The sequence below is a fragment of the Anthonomus grandis genome, chromosome 16, assembly GCF_022605725.1.
Source record: "Anthonomus grandis grandis chromosome 16, icAntGran1.3, whole genome shotgun sequence".
Classification (NCBI taxonomy): domain Eukaryota; kingdom Metazoa; phylum Arthropoda; class Insecta; order Coleoptera; family Curculionidae; genus Anthonomus; species Anthonomus grandis.
In genome coordinates this window covers 13,838,287-13,851,302 of record NC_065561.1, presented here as the reverse complement: position 1 = coordinate 13,851,302, position 13,016 = coordinate 13,838,287, and the positions used below count along the sequence as shown (strand labels likewise).

The 13,016-nt window shown below is 34.2% G+C and overlaps 2 protein-coding genes across 3 annotated transcripts in view; one reads left to right on the top strand and one right to left on the bottom strand.

The window, feature by feature from the left end:
- Window positions 1-4,947: 4,947 nt before the first annotated feature.
- On the bottom strand, window positions 4,948-8,760 carry LOC126745844 (elongation factor Ts, mitochondrial). 2 transcript variants are annotated; one of them, XM_050453869.1, is made up of 5 exons: window positions 8,624-8,760; window positions 8,168-8,323; window positions 7,858-8,109; window positions 5,524-5,677; window positions 4,948-5,465 (listed from the first exon to the last, which is right to left on the bottom strand). In XM_050453869.1, the coding sequence occupies exons 1-5, from the start codon at window positions 8,624-8,626 to the stop codon at window positions 5,095-5,097; spliced, it is 936 nt and encodes a 311-aa protein (XP_050309826.1). In that variant the 5' UTR covers window positions 8,627-8,760; the 3' UTR covers window positions 4,948-5,094. The 2 variants fall into 2 exon arrangements, with proteins under 2 accessions (XP_050309826.1, XP_050309827.1); XM_050453870.1 differs by having other exon boundaries at window positions 8,168-8,320; window positions 8,624-8,725.
- The window catches only part of LOC126745840 (dynein axonemal heavy chain 7), a 94,037-nt gene continuing 89,514 nt past the window's right edge, over window positions 8,494-13,016 (top strand). The window contains exon 1 of the mRNA XM_050453859.1: window positions 8,494-8,597. The gene's annotated coding sequence lies outside the window, so the exon portion shown is untranslated. The remainder of the gene's footprint in view (window positions 8,598-13,016) is intronic.

Sequence of the window (13,016 nt, the reverse complement as noted above, 5' to 3'; positions counted from 1 at the left end):
GCATAGGAAGCCTGTTTGTAACGTACATAAACAAACGCGATGCCGCATATTGTACGTAGTAACTTGTAAGGACTCGAGAGAGAAGCATTTTTCCTCTGCCTGTGCTGGGTTCTCTGTCAAACGAACACAGTTTTTCGAGACTGGGCGTGAAGATAGTATACTCAAAAATAATAGATATTTTTATATTTAGGAATTTTAAAATCAAAATGGAGTTGTTAATTAAAACTGAGGGAAAATAAGGTCTTGTACGACACTAGCGACCAAAATCATAACTGGCACTTTTACAATTTCTAATACAACTCTTACGACTTCTTTGGAAGGCAGCATCTCTACCCCAATGAACTCTGAAAAACTTGATGAAATCCTTAACTCCACGCTAGAATCTCATATGGGAAGTCCTCCGAAGCCTGTTACAGTCATTGCTGCCACTCAGAATGTTATCCTAAATTCAGACGCTTCCATCATAGCTTCTCCGGTGTTAAATGCCAACTTGGCTTCACCGCTTCTCGGGTCTGCAGAGTCCCACTCTTCGGCAGCCTTGTCACCTGAAGCGATACTAAACTCTCAACTATCTACGAGTCTGATGTGCGGAAACTCGTCCACCGTGTCACACGAACCACTTATTGGTTCCTCTCGACTTTCTGTGATGGCAACCACTGCAGGTGACAGTAGCTTATTGCAGTCGAGCATTACGACAACAGTCACAACCAAAGAATCTGCTTTGCTTAATGTTGAACCAGAGAAAAAGAAAGAAGTGTGCATGTATTTCAATTAGTCATTTTAATAAAATAATTACCAATACACAATCAACAATAATGAACGTAGGTCAGTTGATACAGTTAAAGATTTAGGTATACTTTTTAATGCCAAGCTAACTTTTTTACCACACATTTTGGGTATTATATAAGTGTATGAGCAGTATTGAATTTATTACTAGAAATAGTGTACGTCTTTCAAATTACTTTTTTGCGCTTTGTTTCGCTCTTTGCTTGAGTATGTGTCTATAATTTGGAGAAGGTTTTATAAGATACCTTGCTTCATATAGGTACCATAATGCTATCAGTGTGATAATGTATCCTAATGATAATGATAATGATATCCCTAATCTTGAAATCGGACAGCATCTTAAATATATTATATCATTGTCCTACTAACTTGGAAGCGATTCCCTTTAACACCTCTCAATGAATGTTTAACTCCTCTAAGTTTCGTTTACCTTTTCATTTAGCCAAGTATGTTTTTTTTAAACTAAAATATTGTACAATACATTGGGTAAATTTTATTTTAACTGTTACAACATGATATAATGTTTGGTAATTTTTGTGACACAAACCATAAACATGTTTCGAATATGATTTTTACAACCAACCCCACTAATAAAATGCAGGTATGAATTCATAAAATACTACCGTTACTATGATTAATCATTCAGTATATTGTAAATTATAATAAAAATATGAATAAAAGGATTAATAGAGCCATAAGTTCTAACTGAGGGAAGAAACATCTGCATCATCCTTTGATCAATTTAGATTTGATCCGTTCCCCAACCGATTTGTTCTTGCGAAATTCCTTGTTGTTTTTCCACAACCACATCCGACAATCTTTTTTCCATTGAAAAGCGATATCGTGAATACTATAGTTCTTTCCCTTGTGAGACAGCAAGTCTCTATTAACCACTATAGTGTCGTTATCATAAAGATCTCTAGTTTCGATACCATCGATGAAATGAATTTCCTGGTCGTTTCCCCGTATCTTATCGACGATTTTATGGTGGCATTTAATGTCGTCCATGTTTCCAGTAAATGATTTTGTATCACGTAAATTTAGATTTTGCAAGTTGTGTACTATTAAATCGGTTACCGAGACTGACCTTTTTAAAGGTATTATCCTTTTGGGAGTGAACATTTGTTCCATTTCTTCAGAAGCCATTGTTTCGTTTAGTTATGATTGGAAGTTGTCAGCCTAGTTTTACTTTGATGCTTTTGGCGACTGGTATGTGCATTTTGTCTACCTGAAGGTTAGTTCCTGATTTATTTTTAAGTAATTTTAGGGTGTTCTTTATCTATTAATCTAAAATATTTTCACCTTATACAAGTTGTCCCGAATTGCAAACAAAATTTATTTTTTCAATTTAATTTTCTGCCTTTTATTCGTACGATTCATGATTTTCGAGTAGAAAAATAAAAATCATGTGTGTTCTGGAAGGAAATTTGTCATTTTATTTAGAGAAGGATGAGACAAGTCCAAGCTCTTTACACCTAATCCAACGTGAAACCAAAATGACTTATTAGCATTTCCAAGTTCTTTATCTTTAATAACTGTGGGTCAGGATATAGAAATCAAATAGGAGCCTTATGTGAACTTTTGATTGCTGTCAGTACCTCCAATGGACAGAAGTCATTCATTAATCATTCGATTCTTGAAAGTGACCTCTAAGTTTCCTAGATTGCTTTTCAGGATCTCAACCATGTCCACGAATATCGGCTCCAGTTAGATTTTCTTCGAGAAGTTTGAATATTCTGCAACGAAATTCTTTATTTTATTAAGAGAAGTATAAGATAAGCAAACACCTTTACACCTAATCTACAGACATGGAACCAAACTAGCTTTGAATATTCTCTAAGAAAATTCTTCATCGATTTCAGAAAAGGATGAGACGAGCTCAAGATCCTTAGACATGTCCAAGAAGTAAAATCAAAATGAATTATTGCCACTTTCAAGGTTTTTGGACACTGATAACTCTAGGTGAGGTTTAAAAAATTCATTAGGATCCTTATGTAAACTTTTGATTCGTTTCAGTACCTCAGAATCAATTTACACTCTACAGCTTGTTCGAGGACATGAAATCTATAAGACAAAGGACACTTCATGTGCATTTCCTTGACTCCCTTTCCCTTGTGATAACTTTCAGTGAAATTCCCGTGATTCATCATGAGTCTTGTTTACGATGTTTCACATTTCGATCCTACGAGTACTTACCTTTTCTTTTTCTTACAAATGATTAAGGCCTTTGAATAATACTGACGATACCAAGATATCCAGGATAATTCTTCATAATTCAGCAAAATACTAATAATCATTGGGATATTCAACCGTTTTTGCTATTTTTGATGCAGTCTTCCAATGGATGGAATTCTTTAATGAGTTTCTGTCTCAAGATCATAAATACGATGTTTCTCATCTCGAATATTTTTCTTTAGGTAGTGTGGATCTTAAATTTTGCAAGAAAACTAGTCACTTCCATGTAAACTAGAATCTGCAGGAGATGGTTTATATTTTTATACTCGAAAACTTTAGGAAAAAAGGCAAGGAACCCAATATGCTCTAATCTGAATGAGTATTTGACAAACAATTTTTATTTCTAGAATAAAAGGTTGGACACTGCGATTCGGGACATCCTGACATCCAAATATTTGGATAGATAAATAAAATTCCTTTAATTTGATTTTCTATATTCCTATACCAAAATAGTCGCGATTCCAAAAGACTTAGAAGCATTTTACTGTAACATTGGTAGCTAAAAAATTTCAATATGATTTTTAACGGGAAAAGCGGTCCTTTCCATTATGAATTTTACTATTTTCTGTGCAGTTAGCCTTAGGTAACTTTTTCGAAAGATGGAAGAAGATAATTTACTTAACTCTATTTATTCTTCATACGCAGTGGTAATCTAGTCTGATACACTGTGTCTAACCATGCAAGGGTATGAACAGTGGAAAGAAACAGAATTCATGTTACAAAATTTGTTTGGATACTTACATTTTTATTGAAACCAAAATTTAATTCAAAATTGGGAAGTATTCACTTACAGTAAATAAGTAGCTCTTTTTATCTCAGTGGCACTCGGTTCTTCAAAGCAATTGATAACTGATTGCAGCAGATCTGCTATTGCGATGATGTCGACAATTTTTCTTTAGGATTTTTTCAGAAATAAAATCACGAGGTGTCAGATCAAGCGATCTCGCAGGCCAGTCACATGATCCTAAGCGTCTACCACTGGTGAAAAAACATTTCAAGCATTTCTCTTGTATGTTTCGTCAGTGTATTGAGATGCTGCAATGAAGCGACTTCATTTGAGTAAGATTATAGATACTCAGAAGTATGTAATGCATACTGACTCAAGACCCATTTACATTTCCGCTATCCTCTGTAATAGGTAATAATCAGGATCTACTTTTTCTGTATATCGATCCTAGATGATTTTAATTGCTTAAAGAGTTGGTGTGAATGTATAAAGGATCTACTTACATTGAGTGTCACTCAGTAAATTTCTCGAAGTGTTAATTAATGATCAATTTGAATTTTATTCACGCATCTCCTCTCTTTCCAATGAGCTCTTTTGTGCTTTACTGTAAAGGTTTGAGTTCAAGAACTTGGCTCAAAGAAAGAATTTTGAAAGGATGTTTCACCTGACATCTAAACCAATCCTTACATTATAATCACTGTATTATAGAGGAACAAAAACATTTAACTTTTTTCCATTAAATATGCGTTTATTTTCCCAACTTATTTTCAAGAAAAAAAGTAAAAAATTGTTATTGCAGGCACACATTAGAAGGATATTTTTCACAGTAGCGGAGATTTTTACTTAATAGCAATAATAGTGCTATAATTAGTGTTACCACTTTTTGTGCATGGTTAATACTGTAATGTTATGTCTAGTGAGCATTATGCTTCTGCCTCCAAACTATTCCTTTTTGTAATTTTTTTGAAAGCATTCGATGATCCCCTCAGTCAAACGCCTTACTCAGTTCATAAAACACAACAGTACTGAATTCCATCTTATAAAAGCATTCGAGGATATGTGACATTATTGTTCAAGAGCTTCATGCACTATTTCAAATAAAAAAATTAAGCGCTCTTTGGGGATTCACGATTTAAAATTGAAGATAAATTTAATTCGTAGAAATGTTTGTAATATGATGTTTACCGTAAATAAACAAATTTATTATTATGTAAATAATAAAACATTTAATTTCAACACTTAATATTTTCTATATACAAAACAGTTTCCTATAAAATGCAAATAAAACGTTACACTCTGTAGCCAAGAAAACACGCTTGGTCAATAACCCGTTTTGTGTCAGACCTTTACTGCGAGGCTTCTGCTTTCACTTGTTGCGGTTCCTCTTCATTTGAATTATTCGTCGTTTCTCCACACTCAAATCTTTTAAAATCCACAACTGCCACCTGATTTTCTTCCAGTATTTCCTTCACTGTCATACTATCATCTAACAAATAATCCTGATGAAGAAGAATAATTTCTTCTTCTTTATTTGTTGCGGGCTTCTCATCGCCTTTTCCCACAGTTTTAGGAGCCATACCGACAATATGTTGGCATAAGCCTTTACCAAGTTCTTCTACTTCTGATTTTTCTGGATTTACAGATTTTATGGCCAAAATACTGCCGATTCGTCCTAAGAGAATGTTGTTTGAAGATTTTCCTGAAGGGTGTGCATATCCTGGATGGAAGAACAAAGAATTAATAAAAGCTTGGAGTGTACACTTAAAAAAATGTACCCGCTAAATGGATTCCTTCACTAACTTTAATGCCTACTGCTCTTTTTAAAGTGGCATTCTCACCAACGTTACCAATCATGAGAGCCAATTTGTCAGCCAATGACTTGCCGTCATTTCCTTTTAGAGATCTTAATTGTTCTGTATCGAAGCCGACCTGTAATATATCCAGTTATTTTATAATGAAAAAAATATTGGAGACACTGGATCTTTCTTAAATGTTTAATGAAAGACAAATAGATAAATTATATGAAGATACAAAAAAAAAATAAACGGTTACAAAATACACTGCTTTAAGAAAAAAAAGCCGGGAATCAAATTAACATTTCCGTTATATTTTTGATACGCATGATCTAAGGGTCTTAAACACAAACTGGGTGTAGATCTTGATTTGCAAGAAACATTGATTAAATAATGGAGGTAGGAAGAATCAAAACCCAGATGCCATCAAACCCAAATACTTTAAAATTTCTAGAAAAAGCGTGTGATTTATTTTATCAAACACTTTTGAGTAGTAGAGGAGGATTAAAAGAGTTAATTCATTATTTTCTATAGAATGGAATGTATCATCTGTTACTTTTAAAAGCACAGTTGAACAACTATATCCTGGTCGAAACCCGGATTGTATTGTCGGTGTATGTAACATGTTCCTTATTTGATTATTGAGGATTCGTTCTAAAATTTTCGACAACGTTGGGAGAACACTAACTGGCAAGTCCATCAGCTTAAGTGGATTATGTACCTTCTGACTTCTGGAAGTATTCCCATTTGTCAGGGAAACATGGTGTTTCTGTAAAAAATTTTACAAGGTGTGTCATTATAGTACTATAAGCTTCCCTAGTTAAGGCATTATTTTTAAGTGACACTAAATATTTTAAATTAGGTGTAATCCAAGGAATATGTTTTTTGGTAAATACGTGCAGATCTTTTGGCAGCGTGAATATCAAAAATTACAATTAAAAAGTTAGTGAATGCATATACTTTTGCATTCATATCCTGTCAGTAAAAAACATAATCAAATGGAATAGTTTGAAGATCTTCAAGAAAACGACGCTTATTAAAATGTTGAAAATCTCCATATATATATATAAAGAAAAGGCTGAGGTTTTATCATATTAAGGGCCAGTTCACATTTAACAAAATAGTGATGGAGTTAGAATTCTGATCAACTTTTAAAGAACACATTAGATTATCGTGTGAACATATTAACAAATCTAGAAGTATCTTACCTGCTAGTTCCTGGTGGGTAGGTTCATCTACCATTTGCTTAAAGCTATAAGACTCTAAAATGGACGAGAAGCGCTCAACATTGTAGAGGAAAGTCGCCTAATATGGGGTAGTTCAATTTTGAGCTAGAACTAGTTGCGACATCTATTATCTGCATTACGTACCAACCACGAAGATGCGCCAGAAGCGCTTATTCCCTTCTTGAGGCAAAGCCGTAGTTTGTTTTGAGGTTTAAGGTTAAAATAAGTTTGTTTAAAGAATAAAGTTTTTTTGCCAGTTGTAAATTTGGATATTTTAAGCGACTTAAAGGTAAGTTTTAAAACTTTTAATAATACTATTCTTTATTACATTTTGCGTAGTTTATGAAAATGAATATGATTTTTAAAAAAACATCTTAATTTTTGTAAAAAGTCGCCCCTTCCAAAAATCTGATTTGCTCCTAATATGGGGTACCTATCAATTCCTAATTAGGAGATTTTCATTACTTTTTGATTAATATCAAATATTTTATTTCAGATGCCTAAAAAAAGGAAAGTTTGGAAAAAGCAGCAAATGATTTCAGCAAATTTAGTTGTCAGACAAGGTCAGATGGGTTACAAAAAGAGTGAGAGAACCCACGATGTGCCCCAAACAACCTTGGAAAGGTACGTAAAAATGGAAGGCAATCCTGAAGATATTGTGAATGTCTTTTTACAAGAAATGGAATCGCTGCGCGCAAAGCACTGCTTAGACATGGAAAGAAATTTTTTTGGTATCACACAAAAAGATGTGTGCAGATTGGCATATAGCTTATGCAAAGCTAATAATATAAAAAATCCATTTAGCGTAGCCAAAGAATATGCTGGGAAGAAATGGTTTGCCAGCTTTCTGTCAAGGCACAAAGAATTATCATTACGAACTCCTCAAGGAATATCATATGCACAAATTAAATCCTGCACTAGAGAAAATGTTGCAGCATTTTTAGATTTGTGTAAAAGTTCAGTTAGGGATTTAAGCCATTGTTAAGTCATGGGTTTATGCTTTTGTAACCAGATGGCACTAACACCTTTGTTTTTATTAAAAATGGACTTAGGCAATTTGCACCTTAGGATGACGAATAGTAATACTTACTTTAGTAACCAAACCTGCAGAATTTTTGCTTGCCTTCAGGTGGTTCAAGCAAACTTCTGTTGCTTCCTTAACCATCTTCTCAAACTCTACATTCCTAGCGACAAAATCTGTTTCACAGTTCACCTCTACCAAAACTCCATCCCTATTATCTATGGCAACACCAATTAGGCCTTGGGCAGTTGTCCGACCTTCCAGCTTTGTTGCTTTTGACCAACCAAGGGCTTGGGCTTGTTCCTTGAGCCATTGCTCTGCCTAATTTGAAATATTGAACAAACTTATGCCCTAGGAGTGTTGTTGCTATTATGCTTACCTTTGTAACATCGTTATTGTGCATTTCAAGTGCCTTTTTACAGTTTGCAAAAGTATATCCGGTTTTTTTCCTTAGAGCTGCTAAAGCAGACTTTTCAACTGCTAATTTGGTGATCGACGTGTGGAAGAACCGGGGTAAGTTACGTAAAATCAACTGCTGAAAGGGAGAAATGTATTTGTATTAAACAAGGTGTGACTAACCCTCGGGAACCAGAAAAAATCAATGTATGCAATTATTAAGTTGAGTATAAAGAAAATGTTCGTTTTGATTGCAGAAAAATCGAATCAATTAGGGTTGTCATGGAAAATAAATAAAGGTAAAGCAAAGTAAGCAAACCCTTCAAACTGAAAACTTGTATAATGCACCAAATAATTGAAAAAAATAGTAGAACATAAGAAAAAACTACATTAGTCAGTACCCCTTAGTCAAGGTACGTAAGTACATTACAGTTCTTACCATTTTTGTTTATTATTTTCGGGAAAATTTAAGAAAAACTAGCAGTTTTTAAATTTTTAGATATAATTTTTAGAATAGTTAACCTATAAATTTTTGACGTTTATAAATGCAGCAGCGAGCTGTCAATGCTATTCGGGAGTGGTTACCATTATTTCGTGTATAGGAATTTTAAAAGTAATAAACGTCCTTTATTAAAAAATAGCGCTACAGGGTGTACGCGCTTATAATGGTACATCGAAAAATGACAACCTCCTTATTCAAATGCAAATACTGTAATCTTAATAATAATAAAATTATTAAAATATCGACAGATAATACAATCAATTCAGTAATGTAACAAATAACAAGATTAAATTCACTAAATGGTAAAATATAAAACTAATAGTAGGTAGTACACTAAATGCTTAAATAAGAAACAATCTAATTCTATCTGAAAAACAGATATGAAGTCATTCAGTTATGTTAACCATATTAAACCGTAACTGTACATCATTGAATCAGTTACCATGTTTACACACAACCGTTAAGGCGCATTAGAGAAATCCGAATTAAGATAAAACTCATGTGTAGACGTTAAGCGTAAATCGTTTCTAATTCGCATTATTTTAAAACGTTTTAACTATGTGGATGATGTCCCTGTAATGCACATTAAGGTTATCCGTGTATACGGGAGAGATAGGGGAGAGTGGGGCATAGCGGAATGATATTTCTTTTTTTTTAGTTCGCGACCTTAATATTTAAAAAGAAGGTGTAAAAATGCTGTCAATCAAAAGTTAGAGTGTATATCATAGGCGGTACATTGTTCATGAGCCCATCTTTCGCAGCGACTGCAGGATATCCAGCTTTCTCCCGAATTGGATTTAAGGAATTTACCATCGCAAAAAATACATCTTGTATCATCATCATTTTGAACACCTTGTGCAGAAACGTGTTCTACCCTTTTGCGTTTACTTTGACGATATTTCGGGTCTTTCAACTTTTTTTTTTACAGTAACTAACTTCATGGGAGTTGGACTGTTTTTTTCTAGCCGTTCATGATAATACGGACTTGCGGTTAACACTGCAGTTTTTCCTCTGTTACGTGTTGTTGGTTTCTGTTTAGTAGTCTGCTGCACCTGAGGTACCGGTATAATGTCACGGGGACTGCAAATTTGGTTTTCAGTCAAAAGACCTGTCTCCTCTAGAACTTCTGGAGAACAGGAAGGAGAGACATTTGAAGAACAAGAATGAATTGATAACAAAGGGACTGGTTCCACTACTACTTTTGGGAAACATGGGGGCATTTTGCCTACACGCTTGCTGCAAGAAGGAAGATCTTTTTTATCTTTTTCAGTTATTTTTAACACAAAATCTTTATCGGGAGCTGGTACCGCTACTATTTTCGACGAACATGATGGTATTTCGTCTTCAACATCTTTGCTGCAGGAAGGAATGGCTTTTTTATCACCTTGCTTAGCAGTTCGTTTTAACAATATAAGAGGAATATTATCATTGGATGACGAGTCTTCGTTTTCCGGAGCAGGTCTGTAAAATAACAAATTTATGTTAGGTATAAAATAAACTGTCAAAATTGATACCTACCTATTAGTTGTTTCACTTGCTGCAAAGGCTTCGTCAGGGCAAATATGTGGATTAACAGGCCAAATGCCTATTTTTGCAAACCCGCTAATGGCATTCCGCGCAGTTGAGGCCCTTGGGAACGCTTTCCCAAACAATTATCCAACTTGTCGTATTGTTATTAGTCTTCCAGGATGATTTCGTAACCAAAGTTCACATTCCTGCGTGTAAAAGGTGCTGAGAGGAAACATGAACGAAACGTCAAGTGGTTGAAGGCGATGGCTGGTATGTGGAGGTAGGCAAATAATATGAACATGATTTTTTCTAGCTGTTTCAAGTAAAGCAATATTTTTTGTATTGCTTGCGTGACCATCAAGAATTAGTAAGATTGGTTGATCAGCAGTTGGTTTGACATGTCGTAAAAAGTGATCGAACCATGTTGGGTAAAATATGTCTGTATTCATGCATCCTGAAGGAAGGCATACAAGTTTTGTATCAGGCGGTGTCCCCTCTAACAATTCTAAATTTTCTCTTACTCTTGGAAATATCATTAATGGGGGAATATATATCCCTGCTGCATTAAAACAAATGACTGACGTAGTTGTTGTCCCCCTTTCTGCTGAACTAAGTGTTCCCACTTGCTTTTTGCCTTTAGACGCAATCACTTTTGACGGTTTGTTTGGAACCGTTGTGATTCCTGTCTCGTCCACATTATAAATTTGGCTTGGCGAGAATTTGTAGCGATCATATAGTTCAATGAGCAGGCTAAAAAAGGCAGAAACGATATGCCGGTTAAAGGCCGTAGCTCTAGCGATTGAGGTTTTTTCGGGAGTTCGCAGAGAAAGCCTTGAGTTCCACTTTAAAAAGGCTAAAACCCAATCTTTTCCCGCCTTTCCTTTCTCATTATTAAATGGATGGCTTAAACCCGTTCCTTACAGCGAACTGATATGCCTCAAGTCTGATATGCTTAAGCCAAAGTATCTGCTCTCCATGAACATTTTTGTCGGACCTCTAAAAAAATAGGAATAAAAGATAAACATATGCATTCGAATAAATCTAGTTTAAATATTGTTTTTCTAATGGGGCAAAGTGGAATGCATTACACTTTGCCCCTTTTGACATTTTCTACTTTGCCCCATTTGGCATCTTTTTAGTAAATGTTTGTTTTTTTAACAATTGTGATTCGATCCATCTATATTATTTAGTACACTTAGTTATATGTCCTACCTTGAAAATAGCTGCTACAGTTTTTGTTAAAATATTACAATCCAGATTTTAACACAAATCTATCACCTTAAGAAATAAACAAATATCCACCAGTTTCACATAACGTCAAAAATCTAAACAGCACATACGCGCAGTGTTCACCGCTTGACGTACTGAAATGAACTGCTAATTTACCACGTGTTTTGGGCAATGACTTATCAATGCGACGTTGCCATATGTATAATTCCACTTTGCCCCTCATTCCGCTTTGCCCCACTCTCCCCTACTCATTCTCTGCATTAATTTTCAATGCTGCCAAGTAACAAAAATTTGAAAACCGAGACCGGGAGAAAACATTTTCACTTTTTCAACATTTTCGGGTGTGTGTGGTTTTCGCCAAATTTAAAGAATTATATTCTTTTTTAAGATATATTTTTACCCAAACTGCTCAACTTCAGTACTTTATCAAAAAATTATTCAACGGTTAACTTCAATGTTGTGTAAACACATGCCGAATCGTTTTTGCTCTAATTCGCATTAATGTAAACTTACATGCTCGCTATAAATGGACACTTTCTCGGCCAAATTGGCGCCATAAGTGTTGAGATAAAATACATTGTGTCTTCTTGTACGGATGTAGGGAAGAGCAAAACTCAAAGTTGACAAGAGATCTGAAGCATCAATTTAATAACAAAATAACATAATAATTATGCACATTCTGATGTTACTAGGGATCTTAACAAAATTGTTCTGTTTGAAGTATTAGGAAATAGTTCTGTTAATCATATAATGAAACTTAGGGTTTGTTTTTTCCAATTTTGCTAGCAGGCACCTTCTTTTAAAATGTTCATGTATGTACATAATACAACACATATAATAAGCATCTTCTTCTTAAGAGTTTTATGCTACTCTCTTTGGTACCTTGAAATAATTATTTTTTAGGGTGTTAAGCATGTCAATTGCATTAAATTTTCAAAATTTGGATGTCAGTTTGCACCTCCTCACTAGCTTTTGAACATCCCTAAGTTGCGCAAGCTATTTACACATAGCTTGGCCAATTTTGGCTAAGAGCAAAAACATATTTTTATTTAAAAAATAATTATAGTTAAATTTTAAAATAAATTCCTTCAATACGTCTGTCTTACTAGTTGTTGGTAGTTTAATGTCATTATTGTAATTTCCATTCTAAATTTGTGAGTCCTGTTTCTATGCTGCAGACTTCCAGTTTCATCGATTTGACGTCAATGCAAACTAAAAAGGCATTAGAATTGCCAGTTGAACGTTCTATATATAATAATTAATCTATATAATTATATATAATATTTAATATTTAATAATAATATAATTCTATACAGGGTGTTTGGTGGAGGGTTAGCCAAACTTGGTGGGCATATAGATAGGCTCAGATAGAAAATATTTTCTTAATAAACTTGTGTTCTAAAAGTCTCGGGTTTTTTATATCATTGATTTTGTGTTATTTTCAGGATTTTCAAAAAATTATGTCTTTTGACATCTTTGTATTTAGTCTGTAATGTATCCTGAATCTAAAAAATCAATATTAAGTACAAATAATACCGAAATAATTCGTTTTGAGCTCAAAAAGTTAATACAAGTAGCAAAAAGAGTTATG